Source organism: Lampris incognitus, chromosome 2 (genome assembly GCF_029633865.1).
Source record: "Lampris incognitus isolate fLamInc1 chromosome 2, fLamInc1.hap2, whole genome shotgun sequence".
Taxonomy (NCBI): Eukaryota; Metazoa; Chordata; class Actinopteri; order Lampriformes; family Lampridae; genus Lampris; species Lampris incognitus.
Genome location: NC_079212.1, coordinates 30,849,908 through 30,873,581, shown reverse-complemented (window position 1 = coordinate 30,873,581; position 23,674 = coordinate 30,849,908). Strand labels below are relative to the sequence as shown.

The window sequence follows — 23,674 nt, the reverse complement described above, 5'->3', positions numbered from 1 at the left end:
GCAAAACTATGCACAGATTGAGAAGGAGTGCCTGAGCATCGTATTCGCTTGTCAACGCTTCCACTACTACCTATATGGGAGGGGTGATGTGACTGCAGAGACTGACCACCGCCCGCTGGTGTCAATCTTCACTAAGCCCCTTCTCAGTGCACCAAAGCGCCTTCAAAGCATGCTCCTCACACTTCAGAACTACTGCCTCACGGTGATGTACAAGCCAGGCCCTGAAATGTACATCAGTGACACGCTCAGCAGAGCCACCACCCCGCCACAGAGAACGGACACTCAGTACAGATGTGAAATGGTCTGCAGCATGCAACAGGTGCAGTACGACACGGCAGCCATTCAGCAGGCAGACTATCTAAACGTCACCAGCCAATGCCTCGCACAGATTCGAAAACACACAGAGGAGGATATGTGTCTTCAAACACTCAAGTCGGTCGTGCTGGAGGGATGGCCAGAACACAAAGAGGAGAGCCCCATAGCCATCAGAGAATACTGGGCCATCAGAGATGAAATAAGCGCACAGGACGGTGTGCTTTTTAGGAGCCAGCGTGTCATCATTCCGAAAGCTATGCGTCCTGAGATGCTGAAACGGATCCACTACAACCACGTGGGGGGTGAGGCTTGTTATAGACAGGCCCGGTATACTCTCTACTGGCCAAATATGCAGGGGGAAATCAAAGACTATGTGCAGCAGTGTTCAGTGTGTAACGAGTATGCACACGAGCAACAAAAAGAGACTATGATGTCACACCCGCTCCCCACACGTCCCTGGCAGCTGGTGAGCATGGACTTGTTCAGCTACGCAAGGCAGGACCTCCTGCTCATGGTGGATCACTATTCAGACTTCTGGGAGATTGATCTACTCCCAGACCTGTCAGCAGAAACGACCATCCGAAGGTGCAAGGCGCAGTTTGCACGGTACAGTATCCCTGACCGGGTCATTTCCGACTGCGGAGGTCAGTTTGATTGTGGAGAGTTTCGGGCGTTTGCGAGGGAGTGGGGCTTCGAACATGTCATGTCCTCCCCGAGACACCCAAAAGCTAACGGCAAAGCAGAGTCTGCAGTGAAGATTGTGAAAGGCCTATGCAGAAAAGCAGACCGGGCTGACGAAGACCCCTGGAAGGCTTTTCTACACTGGAGAAACACGCCCACTGAGGACATGCGCTGCAGCCCAGCACAACGGCTGATGTCACGGAGGCTGAGAACTCTTCTCCCTGTGGCCGACCAGCTGCTAGCACCTCAGATCATCACTGGGGTCACCGACAAGCTGAGGGTGAAGCATCAGGCAGCGAAGTTGACATATGACAGAACTGCGAGGGATCTGCCAGAGCTAAACGTCGGCCAGCCTGTCAGGATGAAACCAATCCCGGGTGACGGGACAGGCCGATGGAGGAGAGGAGTATGCCTGCAGCAGGTGGGACCGCGGTCCTATCTCGTCAACGTGGAGGGAACCACGTACCGTCGCAACAGGGTTGATCTCCGACCAACAGAGGTTGCCCCTCCACAGCCGTCAGCCCACATAGAACGGCCACCGGAGCAGCCTGTGGGCGCGTGTGCAGCTGAAGGGGGCCATGTGAGCGGGGGCAGCATGGAGGAAGTCGTCAGCAGCCCTGTAATGTCTCCAAGGTCGTCAGCCCCGAGGTCGCCGCCATCTCCCCCACAGGCTGTGACCACACCATGCCGTGAGTTACAGGGCCGGGCCTTCTCCCGGAGCGGGAGGCAGATTAAGCCTCCAGAAAGACTTGACCTCTAGGTTATACACTGTACTGAGATTGACACACACACGCTCACACGCACACACACACACACACACTGGACTGTGGACATAAAAAAAAAAAAAAACGAAACAAAAACTGTGATGTTCACTTCTAATGTTCTTATTCAGTGGTCTTGTGGATGTTCTGATGCTACCATTTTGTCGTTATTGTTCTGCAGAGGTTTTGGTTGATATTGACTTGCTGTTCCTTCTTGATGCACTATTTAATATTGGGATATGAGCACTAATGTTCTAATGGCTAATACTATCCATTATATTATTTGGTATTGTATTCGACGAAAGGAAGGGAGATGTTGTAGGGTAATGTTATGCAGCCAACAGCTCCCCCTGGGGGCACTGATTGAGGTATACTTGCCGTGTGTAACATGCCTCAGTTGCGTTATGGGCACAGCCGGTGAATACATGTTACTAAGCGACACAGCCCGACTCTGTCTGTTATTCATATGCACCTACACTTGCAACACCGCTCGGCTAAAGGGTAAGACCCGTTAGCTAGGGGCTAACGTGTCTTATTAGTAGTTTACAGTCGTCACCCTCCCCGGAAGCGCGCCCTAGCGCTTTGTTATTCCCGCGCTCCGTAGAGACTTCTGAGGATCTGCACACTTCCGGATCCCACCGCTGCCACCAATGTAACCGGTTATTTTCTTGCCCGGTGCGGGCTTCGATACGAGGTGTACTACACCGCAAGGCGACATCACTAACCGCTCGGCTAAAGGGTCAGACCCGTTAGCTAGGGGCTAACGTGTCTTATTAGTAGTTTACAATAGTCTGATCTCATTTCATGTCAGACTTGGTTGCTTTCATGCGAGTGTCTGCCTAGTAGACTGCGCATTGAAATACTCGACAGGCAAAACATTTAGGTAGTTTTTGTTTTGTTTTGTTTTGTTTTAGCTTGAGCGCTGCATATTAACTTTTTTCCCCTCCATATTTCCCATTCAATCGACTTGGGTGCTGCGCAAAAGTCTTATAATGGCAGGAAAAACATTGGTTTTTCTGTCTGTGTGTGTGTGTATTTCCTTTCTCCTGGTAGGAGCCAAGTCTGAACACTGGAGAAGAGGAGAGACGTATGCCTGGTGGATATATGAACAATACTGCGTGCACTCGTCAGTTAGAAAGCCGTGTCTGTGAGCTAGACAACTTTTCTTTCACTACACTAGATGTTATAGCCACTCCAGATAGCTTGGACCCCATGCCTAAAAGCAGGCCTACTAGTGATAGCGTTAGCATAGCCTCGTCAGCAAACGATGCAGAGTTTATCCTTGTCCCACAGGGAAAGAGTACACGCAAAACAACTGATGGAAAGGTCCAAGTGAGATGGAACAGATGTTTTCCTGAACCTGCTCAACCTTCCTAATATACCATGTGATCAGACACTTGGTTCACCAGCTGAACGACTTATGTAGAGACAGACACGTACCGCCCTCCCCATCTGCAAAACTTTGCTGGTTCCAGCTGCCAAGAACAGCAGTATGATCAAGGCACAGTTTACAAATAAATAAGTAATAATAAATAAAAAACCCATGCAAGTCATAAAGCACAAATCGGTGCGAACATTTTTCTACGTATTTCTCATTAAAAAAAGAAAAGCCTCCTGGGAATGTCACCATGAGCCAGTATTTCAGAGTCCTGATTTCATTCTTGAGAACGTCACTTCATATCTTGTATGATGCATCCCTTCTTATCTAAACTTTGACCTTGCAATTCAAATCTGAAAGAAAATACTAACGGATGGCGTCTGGGTAGCGTAGCGGTCTATTCCAATGCCTCCCAACACGGGGATCGCCATTTCGAATCCCTGTGTTACCTCCAGCTTGGTCGGGCGTCCCTACAGACACAATAGGCCGTTTCTGCAGATGGGAAGCCGGATGTGGGTATATGTTCTGGTCGCTTCAATAGCGCCTCCTCTGGTCGGTCGGGGCGCCTGTCGGGAGGGGGAACTCGGGGGAATAGCGTGATCCTCCCACACGCTACGTCCCCCTGGCGAAACTCCTCAGTCAGGTGAAAAGAAGCGGCTGGCGACTCCACATGTTTTGGAGGAGACATGTGGTAGTCTGCAGCCCTCCTGGATCGGCAGAAGGGGTGGAGCAGCGACTGGGACGGCTCGGAAGAGTGGGGTATACGCCCATTTAACGCCGCGGCCATCTTGGATAAAAAAAAAACAAGCGGTGGGAATTTAGCCACGCCCACTTCTTACTTCATTGAAAACACTGCTGGAAGCAACATGTCGTACTGCTGTGTACCATCCTGCAACTCCTATCAAAGAAGGGAAAGAGATAAATCCTTGACGTTTCACTGCTTCCCCAAACACCTGCACACCCGTAAGGCATGGGTGGTGAAAATTAAGAGGGATACAGGGCCACATTTTCAGGTAACTACCAATACCTTCACCTTTACCTAGCTAGCTGGATAGCCAGCTAGCTAGCTCCCTAGCAACGTTGTTAGCTAGCTTTCTTGTCTAACTACAAACATAACAGTTAACATGTTGCTGACAGTAACGTCAGATATCATTTGTCATTATAGATCACAGACAACACCAGGGTGTGCTCAAAGCACTTCACCGAGGACTGTTTTCGCAAGACGTTTCTTGGACTGACAAAACTGAAACCCGGAACTCTACCGACCATTTTCCCATGGTCAAATCAACCTACACCGAGGAGGTAGCTAAGTTTACTAACTTTACTAGCAGACAGATATCACGGTAGGTCATGCAGAGCTATAATAATGTTAGCTGGATGTTGTCATGAAAATGATTTTAGGATGTTGATGAAATGAAACATAATACCTGCCATTAATAGCTTGTATTTTTAGGGTTCCTGTTCGTGGTGGTCAACCTGCTGGGGAGGTGACACCCGAGTCAGCAGATGAGTGAGTAACGTTTACAGTTGTGCACTCATGTTTACAACTAAATTCCACATTAAGATGCCATATGGCTAAATGTTTACTCCTCCTGCTATTATTACAACAGACATTATGTACATGTAGGCCTACTGTATGCATTGAGCTGCAGAGGTTGCATATACATTTAACGTTACTGTATGCATTGAGCTGCAGAGGTTGCACCATGTACAGCCAGTTAAATAATATTGGGGTGACCAGTTTCACTGTGACTAAAACATTAGAAGGGAGACAGAAGTTTGACGTTGAAAAATGTTTGCTCCTGTTTGTAGTCGCATTGGTGACTTAATAGCGGAAGAAGATGAAGAGGAACATGAGGGAGATAGGTGAGTTGTTACTGTCAGTACAATACAATTTTTCAAACATGTAGATTACTGCATTGTATAATATGTATATATATATATTCACTAATCTTTCAATAGCGGATAGCTCTGTTCTGACACATCATCTTGATAACAGGAAAATGTGTGGATTTATATTGCTTCCCACATGTATGACATATCCTCATGTGTCCAGTGAGGTTTGGGTGACTCTACCTGATCATGACTACGACGTGAAGCCCCTTTCTGTGGAAGACCAGCTTGACGCAGTAAAGAAACGCATTGCTTTCCTGGAGGACGAAAATAAAAAGCTGAAAAGTGAGCGTTTTGGTCTAGAACGCTTCCGGTGTGCGCCCAATCTGATCAGGTTTTACACTGGTTTTAAGGATTACCACACCCTCAAAGCACTCTTCCTAGCTTTACAGCCTACTGCAGAGTCCATGGTGCGATGGACTCAAATGCAAAGGAGCAGCCATAACCTAGAACACATTTCTGTGTCTGGCTTCCATGCAGAGCATTTATCGGTGATTGATCAGTTTTTCCTGTTCTTGTGCCGTGTGAGGCAGGGCTTTTTTGCTCTGGATTTATCTGTACGATTCAATGTGCCACAGTCAGCAGGAACTGTAAGACATGGGCCAACTATTTGCTCTTTATGTTAGGGACCCTCCCAATATGGCCTAGTAGAGCAGCAGTAGATGAGCTAATGCCACCAGTATTCAGGGAATTCTACCCAAACACAAGAGTGATACTAGACTGCACAGAGATCCGCATCAAGACAGCTAGTTCGAAGGTTTTGAACACCATGACATACTCCCATTATAAAAGTAACACTACACTGAAATCCCTAATTGGGATCACTCCCTCAGGGTCAGTTAGCCTGGTAAGTAATATATACACAGGATGTATTTCTGATAAGGAGATAACTAAGAGGTCAGGTGTTCTGGACCTCTTAGAGTCAGGTGATGAGGTCATGGCCGATAAGGGCTTCCTTATCAAAGACCTGCTCGATGAAATAGATGTAAAACTTGTCATCCCTGCATTTTTAGGCCCAAGTGGACAGTTTAGCTGTGATGAGCTCACAGACACACAGAGTATTGCTGGCTTGAGAATACACGTCGAACGGTTAATAAGACGCATAAAGGAGTACCACATTTTTGATGGAGTCATACCCCTTTCACTAAGTGGAACAGTCAACCAACTGTGGACTGTGTGTGCTCTCCTAACAAATTTTCAGCGACCACTGTTTTAAACCTTTGTTAAATTCAGCTGACAAGAAAATAGTGCACACAAACCTTAGATGGATTGAAACATATTTAACTTCATTTCAGTACAGTCCCATTTTTTTAGCCCACACCTTGAGATGAGCAATCACTATCTTAGTTTAGTAAACAATTGATGATTTGAGTTGGTAGCGAGTTCCAGTTTATTGCTACAACAGAATGACAGTTGACCGAACATATTTTAGTTTAAAATGAGCCAACAGTTTTGTTAAAGTTAAAGGACAAAGAATGAAAATATTGTAGATGGGACAATCTAATGTATAAATATTGAATGTACAGTATACAAATGAAATGTATCTTATTTTTTATTTTATTGTGATTAAACAGCTTCTTTGAATACAGCCCTGTGTGTGTGTCTCTCCTCACTGGCACAGGAGAGGCAGAAAGTACTCGAAAAAGAAAAGATCCAGCTTAGTTTTCATATTGTGGTAAATGACGGTAGGTGCTCGAGGTTGGTAGTCCAAACTATGTTTGCTGCTGGCCCCGGCTGCATTGATTTACGATTGAGTAAGAAGGGGGCGTGGCTAAGTTCCCGCCACTTGGTTTTTTAAAAATCCAAGATGGCCACGGCGTGAAATGGGCGTATTGGCTGGATACAACTGGGGAGGAAAAGTGTGGGGGGGGGACAAAAACAAAACAACAGATATGAACCAACCCAAGTAACTACCAAGTATCCATAAATGACTGTATTTATGGATGGGTGAGTGAAAAATAAGAAAATTAGTGACTACCATGACTGGGTGGTCACTCATGGGATGGCAACTTGCTTCCAGCTGACAAACACACGGACATTTCAAGTAAAAAGCACACAGGTTTTATTGCATATCAATTTCATGTATAAATTCTTCATAGCATTGGAAAGATTACATTTGGTATACATGTCTATTCTACAGAATTAACATCAGTCATATCTTTTCAATGAAATTTCGCTAAAGTACATCTTTAATAATCACAAGCATCAAAAGAACTGCAATTTCCGAACTGTTCAATATTATTCTACAATCCTTTAATTTTTTTCCATTGTCTTCTCCCACAAGTCTCTTCTATGTCTGTCAGAACCACCTGCCCAGTACGTCTGTAAGGCAGTCAAGTTGAAACCTACTAACCTAACACATGTACAATAAGTGCATCTACGGATTATTTCTTTTTTTTTCCTTTTCTTTTTTTTCTCTTCAATTTGATACACATTTCACAAATGGACATCATTATGACTGCTAAACACATCATGCACGATATCTTTTTTTGTTTTGTTTGCAATAAACATAACAGGCGATATACAACTCAGATTCAAACGAAACAAGCACCATCCATTTAAACCCATATTTTTTCAAGGAATTTTTTTTCTTTTTTTTAACTTCAGACAAATGCACCATTGTTTTTTTTTATTCTTTAAAATACTATACAGTTAAAAAGAAACAATATGTGTATGTTTTTTTTATGTTATCCTGTAACAGTGGGCCAAAAACAGCAACGGTGTTCTATTCAGCCGGTCCATGTTTCAGTGACCACTCGCCAAACTATTTTCCAAAGTTGGCGAAATGGAAGAATTCAATGAGAATCTGTTGCGTCGCACAGCGCGTACTTATTACAGTAGTACATGACATGAATTACTACAAATAGTCTGACTAAAAACTTAAGTAACCCAAATCTTTGCATTTTATAGGCAGGTGTCGGAAAACGGATTTATAATCATGAATGAAATCTCATTCAGTAGAACAAAAAAAAAAGACTTCCGTCTTTAGAGAAAGTGAGATGATGCAGCAGTCCTAGCATCGCACTACCACCTGCTGTCGTAAGAGGTAAAAGTACAGTGCTTCTGTTTAAGATTTCTTTATCCTCTCCATGTTGGGCCTGGGTCACTCAGCTGTTGAAAGCGGAGCTAGTTTTGAAAAAAAGAAAAGAAAGCCTGATCGGATTATGGCTTGGACCCATATGGTTTTAAGTGCTAGTTTGAAAGTACAGCATCAGGCCTAGTATTGAAAGGTCCCAGTCAGCCGGGGTGACCAAAATGACAATGATCAACAATGCCCCCCCCCCCACTACATCTATCTACAATTATCTACAATGAATGCCTCGTTCTCCACATCACACATCTTCGTCGTAGACCACATGGAATGAATTCTCTGTACGATTTTCACCGGAAGAGCAGGAAATATGAAATTAAATTACAATCTTGTTTGGCCGCTAATACAGAGACGTTTGACCTCGGAGCAGAAATCGTTAACACGTGTTGGATGTTCACCCAGAGCTGTTCTGGAGGACTCGGTGTTAATACTAGTGGAAGTGTTGAGTTCATGTTGCTACTGTATGTAGTTTCGTTTTCTTTTGTGTTTCTGTTTTTACTCTTTATGGTCTCATGAGTCCTAGCCTCCGAGTCTGGACGACGGTGAATTATTCTGTTGTTCTCATGTAGCGATGAGCAGGTGTTTGTGCAGGTGTGACAGTCTACATCAGACTTTGACTCGTTTTGACCATGTGATCTAGGACATTGGTGTTTTAACTGATCATTCGACAAACATTATAGGACTGAATGAATGTGAGGGGGAATTCCCACCATAGAAGCTGGTCTTGTACTGATCAATAGTGTAACGGTGACAGGATAATGCCCTGTCCTGACACTGAGGGTAACGCTTAAACCACGTTAACGGACACATTCAGCCTACAGGTTGACATGGTTGAAGTTAAAAAAAAAACAAAAACAAGACAAACCAAATTTTGCAAGGCGCTACAACGAAAAAGAGGTTCTAAAAACTAACTACAACTTTTCTTCACTATAAATAAAAGCAGATGGTTTCATGGTTTCATTACATTTTGGCACACAGACGCATCAAAACTGGAGATTCAGAATCTCCCTCATGTCCCAACGGGCGTTCCTTCCTTCAGCAACACGAAAAGAGGGATTTTTTTTTCTTTTTCCAATCTTCCAATCGAGACAAAGCAACCAAAAATAAATAGAATACACACACTCTCAAAATCAAATGTATAAGAGCGTAACAAAAACGACAAAACAGCTATGACAGTAAATGTGAGCCCCTTGGAAAAGAAATGATTGTCAGAGGAAAAAACAAAAACATGTTCTATGGGTTATTTGGCACATACCACTCTCGCTATGAACAACTAAGTTATTTTGTACATCATATGTCAATATCATACAATTTTGGTCCTTCTCTAAAATAATTATATTAACATTTTAGCACTGTGGTGCCTACAAAGAAACAATACTGTTGTGTCTAAGAAGAATAAAAGTAAATAAAATTAACAAAATGACATGAACTGAACAACTAAGGAGAGAAACACTTTCCTCATTTCTGAGTATGATTTAATATCATTGTCAGCATGATCAAACTGGGTAACCAATCAAAATGGCCAGTGCCCTGGATAACTAATCAAACAGTTGCGATGCACATTTGAACATTGACCTCATCTTCCGTGTAATCATTCCAAAATAACAAAAAACAAATCAGCTCAAAAGCGTCTACTGGAACGAATTTTCCAAATCAAACACAGAATGATTTCCTCCAGTAACATTTAACATGATGCTATAGTTGATTCTGTACTTCTCCTTGAAACAGGAATGGGAGTCAATGAGTCAGCCCAGATACTGTCGGTGCACGCGCCCACTAAGTTCCTACTGTTGCTCCTGCTGAACCAGCACCATCCAGTGGACATGCAGCGCTAATTGCTGCAGGGCTGTTGGTAGACAGACTCGAGTGTCACACAAGTCGTCGGTTGTCTCTGTGAGAGCCTTACATACTGTCGGGTCTCAGAGGGGTTTGAGTGAGCCAAATGGACTGGGGAGGGACTAGAGTAATGCAGAGTTTCAATGCCGTTGACAAGAATTCACCATGTCCTTCACATCAACAGGGGCTGAGCAGTGCTTTCTCTTTGCCAGAGTTTTGCGAGACCCTTCATTAAGGGACAATTCTCTCTCTCACTCAAACACACACACACACACACACACACACACACAATCCTTCTTTCTTGAATGTATGTGACATTGGATGCTCCTCTGGTCTTCACTTGTCGCCTCATAAAACCTCTTCCTCTCAGTCTCCTGTTTCTATCCATTCTGAAACTATTGCTTCTTCTCCTACCCCTCCCTCTCTTTGCCTCTCTCTCTCGCTCTCCTAGATGTGGTTGAGTGGGTGAAAACTGCTCGTCTCAGACGATCCACCTCCCATGCTCAGCCAAGCGTCCAGAGAGTTCTGGGAGGGTGCGTGCAAAGGGTTGTTCTCTGAGAGAGACAGCATCATTGCATAAGCCTGTGGGAGAAGACAAACGTAATGAACAGAAGCAAAATCCGATGGGTCAATATTTTCCACCAAACTGGTTTGAGTATCATACCATTTTCCTGTTTTTCCAGGGCGGCTGCAAATAAATTAAAAGCACGCAGTAGTAAAAAGAAACACTCCACAGTGATGAAAGTGGCATGGATTGTCTGCCAGAGGACAGAGTCAATATGTTAGTAGGTTAAGTGTTAGTGAGGCATCTGACTGGACAACAGCGGTCGAGAGAAGGTGTTTGGCTTCGTATTGATGTGAATTGGAGATCTTTTTCATTTTTGATCCAAGGGTCTGCACTATGCTGGACCCACCCATCCCGGACCCATTCATCCCTCCACCACTCTCCTTCCCATGTTTCAAGGAAACACTTTTTTTATTCAGAAAAAACAACTGGATTCCCCCACCCTCTCTCTCTCTTTCTCTTTGTCAATGTCCAAAGGCCAGAAGGTTAACGTACCTGGGTTTTAGCCTGCCTGTACAATGTTTCTTTCAGTGCCTCCGACTCTAGCGAGGTGTTAAATATGTCTTTAACGTCAAAGGGTGGCTCGTCACTGGTGGCTTTACGCAGCCCATCCAGGCTCTTGGGAAAGGTAGGAAGACCCTCCAGGTCCAAGAGGGAGCCCTCCTCCTCTATACACCTGCACACCGAGGGACGGAGGGGGTGGGGTGGTGGAAATGGGGGAGGGAAGGACGGATGGTACCGAGGGGCAGATGGATGGATGGGCGGATGGATGTGAGGAAGGAATGCATGGACGAGTTAGATGGGAGAGTTATGGAGAATTGGGTTGGAAGGAAAGGAGGGATTGGAAGAACAGAATGAACAGAAGGGCAGAGGAAAAGAGGTGAGGTGAGAAAAAGGAAGGAAAAGTAATAGACAAAGGGAGCGAGTGAGACGGCAGAGAAAAAGAAAGGACAGTTGCAGTGGGTGAGCTCAAGTTAGCGCAACGGAAATATTTATCTAATGTCTTGGTGATTGACATCCAAATGGACACCTTTGTGTGGGTTTTTTTTCACGATATACAAATCATAGATCAATACGCTAACAGATGGCCTGAAGAACCAAGGGCTCAAAATGAGACTGGAAAAAACAAAGGGGAACTGAATTCTCATGCACAATGGTGTGCCATTCAAAATGGTTTTATGGAGTATCGGTGGGCATAGTTTTGGAGTCCAAAGAGGGGCACTTTCAAACTTGAGACATTTCACCCCTTAACACTTCATGAGACCATGAAAAGCCCATAACCATTTCCATAGACTGTGGTCTTTGTGGAAAGACTTTGCTGTGGTGGCCAGTAGAAGATCATAAAATAATGGACATTTTGAAATGACAGAAAGATAATGTCCTGATATGTCGCGAAATATCATGTTTAGTAAATATTTTAACTTTTTTTTTTCTCCCTCAAACTGAAAAGGCATTATTATTAGAGTTTAGTCATAGGGTTAGTTGGAATAAAGGCGAAGATATCAGTTGCAGTGTGCGGGAGCTGGCTTGTCAAAAGACAAAATGGTGCACTTTGGTTGTGACTGGAATGAATATATGAGCTTTTAAACTGCTTTTAAATTTGTAGCACCCTTTAATTAAATGTCATCATAATAAAATGTGTTTTATTATTATCATTATCATTAGAGAAGATGCATACCTGCGAGTGTTTTCATAGCTCATAGCTAATGGAGCTGCCTCTGCCTCTTCTTCCTCCTCATCCTCCTCATAAACTCCCGTCGTCATTGTGACCGGAGAGGGTGACTCGGGTGCTTCGTCTTGAGACTTCTCCGTCAGGCTGCCTTCCTCCTCCTCCTCATCATCCCCCTCCACCTCTTCTTCCTCCTCCTCCAGCCCCTGGAGGCCCAGCTTGGAGTTGGACAGGCCGTGTGAGGGCGGGCGCTCCTCCTCAGCTTGCTCTGATCTGTGAGGATGAGAGTAGGGAAAGAGAAAGAGGGAGGTGTATTCAGGTTGGCTGAAGAGGGGTCAACACTAACAACCGTATGCATGGACAGCAATGGTATTCAATCATGTGCCATAAGGAGCCATGTACAGATACATATACAGAGTACATGTGCAGTGTACATATGCATGTACGCTGTATAGGTACACTGTATGTGCAGGTTTTTATAATGACCCAAGTCAAGTCAAGGCAACCCAACACCTATTGCACTGATTAGTCTTTCCTGGCCTGGCTGAAGGTGTTTTAATCAGCAAAATCGGATGGTGTAGTGTTGAGTTATGATGAAAACCTGTATACACATGACTAAGTTAAATTGATGTACAATTTTCTCACTTGTCTCCCTTTTTTAGTGATGCTTAAAATGTATTCTGGAAACACACATTTTACATAGATTAATGTTTACCCAATGGTTGTAGAGGGGAAAAAAAAGACAGTGTTCCCTCTGAGGCCCTAGCGCTTTAGTCTGTAGTTGCTTTGTATTTCAGCTCTGGGCTCCACGCCCAGTGTGGAGCTGGATGGCTATCACCGCTCTTTGACCATCTAAAGACACGACTAACCCCGAGACGTAAATAAACTGTGTTGACAACATGCATGGCCCAACTCCGCCATCCATGCAAACAAACATGGTTGCTGGCTGTCAGCTGAGAGAGCTTTCCAGTAATGATTAATAGACCAAATCCTTAGAAACATGGCAAGAGAGAAGGCTGGCTTCAGAGAGGCGTCCGTCAGACCTCGGTAACTGTAGAACGGACTGTGTGTGAGTGAAGGAAGAAGAAGGCTGATCTGCAAACAGGCTATCAGCACACTGCCATTATGACCTGCCGTCTGTACATTTTCCAGCCAGCCCACCCCCCTACCCCTACCCAGACTCAAACCCCCAACTCCCCACACCCTCCAATCGCCCCCAGATCACGATGTCATGGCTCATGATATCATTTCCTCTGGGAAAGCAGTTTTACCCCTTGCATTTTTTGGCCACATAGTGGACATTTATCAAATCAGACAGGCATACTACTGGGAAGTGGTGTACAGGGACAGGATTGGGTCACACACAGTGGGTGGGTAGATGTTGATTGGAGGATCTGAAGAAAAAAAATTCTTCTCCTCTTTCAATTTAGATTAAATACCCCCATAATCAAATCGCCAGGCTGGTTGGTGGTGGAAAAAGCCCATGTCTGTGTGTGTGAAGGAGCAAAGCATAGCTCTGACACGGGGGGGGCCTGGGTTTTGTCATTTAGTCTAAACACGTCAGTAGGCTGTTTGTGTTAGCGGTCTGGGGGTACGAGTACAGGAGGTGGACAGGGGAAGAGCTCCATCATCAGTGGATCTCCTAGATAAATGCCTCAACCTGAGTTCCCCTCAGGGTCTGAGCTGCCAGCCAACACAACCAAGCTCCAGAGAAGGAGGCAGTTTCAGCTCTAGCTTAATCCAAACTGCACAACTTAAGCCGTGGCCCTGCTCCTTCTCTTTACCCTGACTCTAACCTGGATTACAGTGCTGTGGAGACAGATATATTTACATCACTTTGCATCCCTGTGTTGGCAAACTTCCAGTGTGTCTACACACTCCAACTTCTCCTGTGGACCTCCTCTACCCACAGAACAACATCACTTTTTCACAATCTTCCCTTTCTGGAGAGGGGCCAAATAAAAGGGTGTCCAATAACTTCTATTTTGATTGGCTGAGATGCCGACATAGAGGAGCACTTTTTTTTAACAGGAGAGAAATTTTACCACAAGGGGCAGATAAGCCTGATTGTGGATAGGCGTCTGTTGATGCGAGTATGCATTCAACATTCAACTTGAGTTACTCAGTAAGAGTATAAACATGGCATTGTCTGGTGGGAGGACAGAAAGCAGAACACTTAGCCTGAATTACAGATATTAACATGTCAGGCCAGCTTGTTGTGGATGAGACTCAGTATTGATCCCAGATGGCAGAGGGGCCAAATTGCCACTAGGCCTGCTGGGTTTAATGTGTGCTGACAGGAGGGAGGAATAGGAGAGGAGGGAGAAACAGACAGACAGAAAATGAGTCTACCAGAAAGGCATTCACATTGAGAGAGAGAGAGAGAGAGAGAGAGAGAGAGAGAGAGAGAGAGAGAGAGAGAGAGAGAGAGAGAGAGACTTTTTACACACTTTTTTTTACAAGGCGGGAACATTGTGCCATTAAGCCACCTCGCCAGTCTGTGTTAAGGGTACCAAACGGGAATGTGGGGTCATTGTTGTTCCGCATTAAGCCGGCAGCACAGGTAGTCACAACGCCGAATAGACGTCTGTATAAAAGGGACAGCCGGCAGGATGGGACTGCTGACACAGTTGTGTTGCACGTCATGATGCCTCTGCTTCCAGAATGCCAGCATGCTATGTAAAAATCACACACTGGGGCACGATTATGCCATCTTTGTTTGGTTCAGTGTAAAAGAACAAAGCCGGCATAAAGACGAGTCTTCAGTACGCCATTATTGCTGAATCTCTGTGTAAAATCACCTAAAAACAGAGAGTGAGAAAAAGAGCTACTATAGTTTATTGTTAAACTGATATAGCAATAAGTCTAAAGGAGATTTGCAGTGAATTAAAGCTATAGGGGTAAACCTTTTGTACTAACTGGCCTGGGTGGCTGATGGATTCAAAAAGCGACTATTTTAACCATTTAGCTATTCCAATGAAGTGGAGAGAAACCTTTAGATGATGACCAATTACCTGACAAAGTGACTGGTACAGGACAAGAACTAAGTAAGCCACCAACCAGCACTTCTGTTTCACCAGTATCTGGCTGGTGACTGGTGTACACTTTCCGCTTTCACAGAATGCATCATAAGGCCAGTTGTGTTAACATTCTGCAGTGGCTCAAACAGGGAAGGGGATGAAGTTGACGGTGAACAATGGACTCACTGGTGTAGAGGAATGAGAATACCCCTGTCTCCACTGATCCTCGAGTTTGCTGAATAACATGAAGCCACTAGAGAGCACTGCACACCAGTTGTTGATGTTGGTTTGTTTTGTGTACAGGGAGAGAAGCAGGGTAAGTACTGAACGTATTATTGTTCCTTATGAACCCTGGTGTATGTGTTCGTCTGCCTTCATATGTGCACAGGGGCTAAGGGTGGTGGGGTAATAATATACCTCTGTTTTGTTTTAGCTGGCTATGGTGCAGATTTTGTGTGTATGTGTGAGTGTGTGTGTGTAGGTGCATGTGTGGAATTGTGTCTATTTGTGTATGCCTTTATTTTTTTTATAGTGTTTGTAGGTGTGGACTATATTTTGTGCTTGCGTGTATGTGAGTGTTTGTGCACGGCTCTGTCCTGTCTGTCTGAAATTGTATGCTTGACTGCTATTGTGTGTGTGTGTGTGCACACATATGTCTCAGAGGGCGTGTATCTTGATCAACATTCTCTACCTCTTATCCGTGGAGCTGGAGGCCTGGTTCATCTCACTGGAAATGAAGTTGCGGATTTCTGAGAAGTATGAGTCCTCCTTCTCATCTAAAAGTGCATGATTGTCGGGCTCTGAGTTTGGCGAGGAGATGGTGGTTCCAAGGTTGGAGAGGATCCCAGACTGTTGGCTCACTTTTGGGATACACACACGCACACATGCACGCACACGCGCATGCACACACACGCGCACACACACACACACACACACAAACGTACACAATTACTTTGATAATCATCACGCATACATAATTGACTCGAAGGGTTTCCCAGTTTGTTGGATGACATTGTCAGGGAGAGAACGCAGACATACGCATTCTGTTTCCATCATTTTTTTCTCGGAGAGAAGCGTTTCTGTGACAGTTAGCAACAGCTCTCTTTTCCCAAACATTCTACCTGCGCAAAAGAGCTATAGTAGCACCATGATGGTCATTTGATCATCATCATCATCATCAGACATAAGCAATGTTTAAAGTAAGCTGACAATCTGTTTGGTGCTTAGACTAAATTGTTTTGGATTTTGTGCAATGTCCACGTAATATTATTTGGATTTTTAGCAGGTATATAAAAATAGTAATAATTATAATAATAATAAATTGGTGTTCAAAAGCACCATGTACCACTTGTTTGATTTAGGCCTCTTCTGTTTTAAAACTTTTATCCAGGCGTAAATTTGATGATTCTGCATTTTTTGGCTTAACCCGGCTACATGCTCATACAGTTAAACACATGCATGTGGAAGCTGGCCAGCGCAACCACAGTTTTCTATTGTTGACCACTGAGCAGCTCCATTGGAGCATTCTGAGGTTTGGTACCTTGCTTCAGACTTCATATTTAGGTTGTATTTATAGGTTTAGAAAAATATTTTCTCTTTAGATTTTACAGCAGAGTTGATATTACGGCCCTCAGATACATCGAAATATAGTATGTTAAGGCATAGCAGGGGATAATTAAAAAAACGTGGGAACAGCTTAGTATGTGTTGCTCACTGAGGAAGAAGACCAGCATCCAGGTTTTCAAGGAAAAGAATAAATGATAAAATAAATAAATAAATAATAAAAAAATCCTAAATGACCTCCACTACAAAATCAGATGGTTTTTGCAAATATATTGTTAGATGAAACAATCAGTCTTTGCTGGGATGACATAATGGTGTCAGTTAAAGTTATCCTGAAGCTTAAGGGTCATTCAGTTTGTATGTGGGCTACACTGACTTTCATTATGACCCCTATTGTCCATCCATTGCAGAAGGTAGAAATGGTAACAACTACAGTTCTGATTTTCATTTTTTGCATTATTTAACATTACACTAAAACGACGCTTGCCTGGATATAAAGGCTTGAAAAAACGTTTTTTCCTCTTAAAGTGTGTCTTCCATTCATGTTCAGTGGAGTATCTGCATGTTAATCATCAAATAGATCTGAGATCATTCCTGACTACAAAGTAAAAACTGGAAATGTAATTTTTAACTGACTGCCTTCTGCTTTCAAACAATTAAATGACCACTGCTTTGGGAGTGCAGCTTTTTCTTTGTCTGATCAGTGTGATTGTATTGTATTAATATCTTCTCTTTTTTCCCTCCTTTTTCTCCCCAGTTGTATCTGGCCAATTACCCCACTCTTCTGAGCCTTCCCAGTTGCTGCTCTACCCCCTCTGCCGAGTCAGGGAGGGCTGCAGACTACCACATGCCTCCTCCGATACATGTGGAATCAGTCGCCAGCTGCTTCTTTTCACCTGACAGTGAGAAGTTTCACCAGGGAGACATAGCACATGAGAGGATCACGCTATTCCCCCGTTTTCCCTCCCCCCCAGACAGGCGCCCCGACCGACCAGAGGAGGCGCTAGTGTTGCGACCAGGACACACACCCACATCCAGCTTCCCACCTACAGACACGGCCAATTGTGTCTGTAGGGACGCCCGACCAAGCCGGAGGTAACACGGGGATTCGAACCGGGCGATCCCCGTGTTGGTAAGCAACAGAATAGACTGCTATGCTACCCGGATGCCCCCTGTATCTAAATCTTTTGCCAGGCACTGCCACTTTTGACTGTCTCTATAGGTTAAGTACAAGAACAAGAGTGGACATTTTATTGAAATGTACAGACTTTAAGACATTCATAATTCCAGTTACCGAAACACACAAAGTCTTTGTTAAACATCCTAAGCCCTTCTTTTAAGATGCAATTCTTATATTTTAACTTTTCATAGAGGACACTAGCTTGGCTTTCAACCAGTACACGACCTGAGTCATCCTTTGCTCTGTCACAGTGCTGAGTCATTAGTGTGTTGCAAACTGACCAGGAATGTTGTCGTGCTCATGTTTTTTGAGATGGCGGTCCAGGTTGGTCTGCTGACCAAAGCAGCGGTTGCAGAGGTGACACTTGAAGGGCTTCTCCTTGTTGTGGATGTTACGGACGTGGCGCTGGAGGTTGGATGAGATGCTGAACGAGCGGTCACAGTATTTACACCTGGCAGGAAGGAGGAAGAAAGATGAGTACCAGGTTTAGGAAATATGGAGTAGGAAGGCTGTCTATCAACCGGAGTGGAACTGGGTCCATATGTGTGTGTCTGAATAAAAATGAGTTTGCTAGAAGCCCACTGTTCAGAAGTGTGTAAACAATGACCAGGCCTCGAATGCTTGGGGTCAAAGAGGCTCACATTAAATCTACCTTATCTAGTAGGGCTTGAGGATTTTGTTTCATGATTTGTCACTATATGTTTGTTTTTTTTTCCAGCCCACTTTTAACATGCTCTTGTGAAAATGGCCTTCTATTGCATATTCATATACAAAGTGTGTGAATATTGGGGATCGACCGATTATCAGTCTGGCCGATTATCGGTTTAGATATTTGTCATTTTTCATAAATTTTTATCGGCATATTTTTATCGGCCAGGCCGACATTTTTTTTAAAATCACATATTGAAAATGTTTATTATTTCCTATTAGACACTCCAATAAATGCAGCAATCAAATTTCGCTGCACAGGAGCAAGGTTATGAAAATAAACTTCAAAATGACGCTACAGCCTTTTATATAACAGGAAACCTGAACATTTTTCAAGGCATTTCTAAATTTTGCAAAAGTCTTTAAACCTTCTCAGCATTGGCAACATCATTTCTTCAAAATACATGATTGACAGTTGCTTTTAAAAATGGTCATAAACTTTCATAAAGGGAAAGAGCAAAGGCCAACTCTTTGGTAAACTGGTAGGGCTGTCGATGAATGTTCCAAATTCGTATATAACGGAATCATGAAAAAAAAGAAAAAAACACATGCGAGGGTTTTGTCTGTGTCACATTCCTCAACTTCCATGCCAGCTACTCCTGCTGAATCTCCAAACTGGGAGCGCATAGACTCCCATCTACTGCAGGTAATACACTGACTATTGATAGGTACCTCATGCAACCCCACTTCAAAAAGCCCCAACTATCGCTTTAAAGATAAGAGAAAGGGAAAATAATGACACTAATGTACATTTTTCCATTCAGTTCAGTCAAAGCCTCCTGGGAGCACTTTAACCAATTTATGTGGAATTATTTTAGTATTATAATTATTCAGTTTGATCAAAGTTTACTTCCTGCTATCCATGCTGTTTAATTCATTCCATTTTCGTGTTTTGGAAGTTATTTATTTGTAATTAAAAAATAATTCCACTCAAGATTGTTTTCTGATGCCTTGGGTCGAGTTGTTGTGAAGAGGTCTCGTGTGTTGGTGTAGTGTTCTGCGCCTGTCACGTCTCACTCTCAACTTTCACCGCTGGATAGCAGAAATGTGAACAGGAGAGCTGGGCATGTAAGTCTCACCCTGCCAGTACATAGCCTCTCCAACAACAAGCCCTATGTAGCGCCTCCTTGTGGCGACACGGTAACTGGGTACACCATGGACCCTGGCTTAACTACAAGGGACTTGGAGGTCTGGCCCCTAGACACGCAGTACGCAGGCCCATCAGTGTGTGGATATTCCCTGATGCCCACGAACCAGCCCCCCAGCTATGGGTTAAATAGTGCCACTGCCTAGTGGATACCTTGGGAGAGGAATATGCTACGAGATTAAACCCCTACAGAGAATCAACGTCTACCGTACTGTTGTTTCTTGTTTTTCTTGTCTTTTTTTAATCTGTTTAAGTCGGAGAGTACTGCTGGTGTCGTGTGTGGCTGCCACTTCTCCCTCTCGTAGCCCCCCTTCCCATCCACCCCTGTATGTCTGTGTTATGTTTATCTGTTGTCTTGTTTCACCCCGTTTATTGTAAAGCGACTCTGAGTGTTAGAAAAATGCTATATAAGTTTAATATATTATTATTATCATTATTAACCATCATGCACTTTATTGTAAATAATATTCTGTTTTACACAAAATTCAATCAAACATATGTTAATTTAAAGGCAGCCTTGTGTTGGGGTTTGTGTTGCTGTAAATTTTGGCACACATTTTTTTTTACATTTACTGCAACTGAATATCGGCCCCAAATATCGGTTATCAGCTGCCATAACTCACCGATAATTGATATCGATATCAGCCCTGAAAAAAACAAAAAACAAACAAAAAACAAAAACATATCGGTCGACCCCTTGTGAATATCAATCAAGTTTTATTAATTTGATTGGTTGATTGATACTATCTCAACCCATGCAAAAGGGCACATCTCCACACATACAAATACACGTACACACACTCACGGCACAAATCAAATCTTGGTTCATCCATACGAAGCCCAATTAAACTGTCAGAAAAATACAGCAGCCAGGACTTGTGGAAGAGCTCTCGTCTGACACTATGTCCTTGTCGGCTGGGTCATCAGACCTGGTACAGGACAACATGACCAACCTTAACCCCCCCCAAAGGACCTCTTTACCCCATCCATGCCCACCATCAACATCGCCTCAAACCCTGCCTTCTCTCCTTACAAATTCAAGCCTTCCCATGCAGTAGCATTGGGAAGGAAAGAATGGACTTGCCATCATCAGGTGCAAGTCATGATGCAGTGGCGTCTCTAAAAGCCATATTTTAGAAGTATGTATATGTGTGTGCATGCACACAAACATGTGTATCTGTATGAGAGCCTTATGCATGTTTGCACAAATTGTCAACTTTGCTGTCATTTTAATGTCTTGGAGAATCTCTCTAAAGTGAGAATGTTCTGTGGTAAAATGGTGGCCTCCGTCTCCTCCTGTCACTGCCTCTCCTTCTTCAGTTACTTGATTCTGTTGAAAGCGATTACCTTAATGGCTGTGGGTGGATCCTGTCCAATTTTTCCACTGGGTTATATCCAGTAAAAGATGGTATTAACTGCTCTACAGTTACAAATGACTATGTATTGTCTTTGGGCACACATCTAACCTTGTGTACAAGATATGAGAGCAGAAGTGGCGAGAGCCTCTGAATGAACAGAGGAGATAGACACACTCTCCAGGGTGTATTGTTCTATTGATAAATCATCAAGAATGACTGTGATGTCTGCAAGGTGAATGTCTTATATTAGTAGGAGTAATGCAGCTATCAAAAAAGGGGAAAGAGAGGAGAAGAGAAGACCAAATACCTGTAGGGTTGTTCCCCCGTGTGTGTCCGCAAGTGTCGGGTGAGGTTAGCCGAACGAGGGAAGATTTTCCCACAGTACCTGAAAGAGGGAAGGATAGAGCGAAAGGCAAGAATGGAGAAAACACGAGGGGAGTGGGTAGATTGAAAGAAGGAAGGAAAGAAAAGTATGCATGAATGAACGAGATGAAAAAAGATTCCATTCACAATAGACTTGAGAAACAATCACAGCAAAGTCTTTGTTAAACATTCTTTTCACAAACAGTCTCAGCCCACGTTCATGTTCTGCTTCTCTACTTTCCATGCCCCAGTCATCATGAGGAACCACATATATGGCCCCGCATCTTTGTGACACACACCTGCAGGTGTAACGCTCCTTGCCCTTGCGGAGGATGGCGTCGGATAGAGAGGGGGGCGGTGAGCGGAAGTTGAACAGCGGGTGGGCTGAGTGTTGCAGCGAATTGGGCGGAGTGTCCAGTTTCAGAGTGCCAAAGCTCTCCAGCTTCTCCGTCATGTTCTCCATGGCTGACATCTGTGGATGAGGACGCGGGAGACAAGGATAGGGCGGAGTTGAGTGGGGTAAGGATGGGGTAGAGGAAAGGGAAAAGGGGCAATGTGCAGAGAGGTAAGTCTGTGTTCAAAATATTAAAAAGAAAACTAAGCGACACAGACTTTTATTCTTTTTTTTTTGTTTGTTTGTCTTTATTTTGCACGGACAGCAGTAGAGCAGAGAGAGGAACTACAGAGTCTGGGGTCTTAAAGACTTTACTATATCGGTGCATTACACACCATTATCCTTTTTGTTTAAGTGACATGCATTCGTTTATCTTAATTTTTTTTTTAATCAATTTTCACAAATTTTCAAGGCAACAAGCTCATTGTAGCAATTCTTCTTTGGTTGTGTGGAGCCACAGAGTTTTAACAGGAGCTGCAAATACGAGAGTGAGAATGTTAGTATGAGACTGAGACAGAGTGTGTGGGGGGAGATAGAGGAAAGGAGGGAGGGGGAGAGAGAGACAGAGAGAGAGAGGGAGACAGAGAGAGAGACAGGAAGTCTTGAGGAAGCAGTATATCAGAGGTCACCTTTGTTGATTGTGCTGTAGAGGAGTCAACTCCCTGACCTATCACACATTCACAAACGCTTGGGTACCATTTCTCCATCAACCCCCCGCCCTTGCCCTCCCCCAGCCCCAAAACCCTCCATCCCCCAGGGACCCGAACCCCAGCCCGGGTCTGCACTTTGTTCTCTACCCTTTCCCCTTCTTGCCAAAGCCACTGTCGCAGGCCGACTAAATGGGTCAATGAGGCATTCAAGAGCCCCGACGGGAGCTATACAATATAGTTTAAGATACTCCTGACTGATAGCCACTTCCCCTCCCCTAGAAGCCTGTGAACAAAGGGGTCCAGCCATGTAGGAGTTTATTTGCCAAAAACAGCTTACATCCTTCCTTGTTTAGTGAATAAGGGGACGGGGAGAGACACAGGGACAGACACTCCGTCTCGATGTGTTTATTCGCGGCCTGAGAATGGGTGTTGGGGGTGGGTGGGGGGGATTCCGTCACTGCTACCGAATTAGAGGTGGCATTGTGTTTGGATCACAGAGAGGATTGCAGCTGAGACACTCTGATATGAGAAGTATGCAACAGGATGGCCTGTCAAGATTTTCTGTCCCTGGGACTTGGAGCAACTATGCACTTAATTGTCAGACACTCAAAGGCCATATGAATGAAATAATTTGGTACATGTAATCACTTGCCTTTAAATTAAAAGGTTAAAAATATTTTGTCTACATTAGCTTGCTGGATATGTGGTTGATATGCCACACATTAAGATTTTTTTTAGGTATTTCAGTTTTGTTCCATTGGGTCACAATTCAGATTCCAATTTGCTATGATGCAGGTACCTTGCATGGTGTCTAGACCAACATAAATTCCCCAGACATTTATATAATTTTCCCAAAAAGCCTTTGAAGAAAACGAGGTCTGTATCAATACATTATCCATTACTTTTAGAAGACAATTTTGCGAGTATTTTACAAGCTGCAACCTGACAAAAACAAATGCTGTCACATGCATATATGCCCAGCCATAAATATGTAGAAAATTTTTAAATATCAGTATGCAAATACCTACGTGAATGGATGTGTATCTGTCTGTAAGTGCACCATTAAATGTGTGTATTGCAAAGTCACAATTGATAGAGGACC

The 23,674-nt window shown here is 43.9% G+C and overlaps 1 protein-coding gene across 1 annotated transcript in view; it reads right to left on the bottom strand.

The window, feature by feature from the left end:
* Nucleotides 1–7,086: 7,086 nt before the first annotated feature.
* prdm16 (PR domain containing 16) overlaps nt 7,087–23,674 on the bottom strand; it is a 134,234-nt gene continuing 117,646 nt past the window's right edge. The window contains exons 9-14 of the mRNA XM_056299293.1: nt 21,828–22,000; nt 21,473–21,550; nt 18,234–18,403; nt 15,901–16,069; nt 12,199–12,462; nt 7,087–10,537 (exon numbers count right to left, since the gene is read on the bottom strand). Coding sequence (XP_056155268.1) covers nt 10,525–10,537; nt 12,199–12,462; nt 15,901–16,069; nt 18,234–18,403; nt 21,473–21,550; nt 21,828–22,000 — 867 coding nt within the window. The 3' untranslated portion in view covers nt 7,087–10,524. The remainder of the gene's footprint in view (nt 10,538–12,198; nt 12,463–15,900; nt 16,070–18,233; nt 18,404–21,472; nt 21,551–21,827; nt 22,001–23,674) is intronic.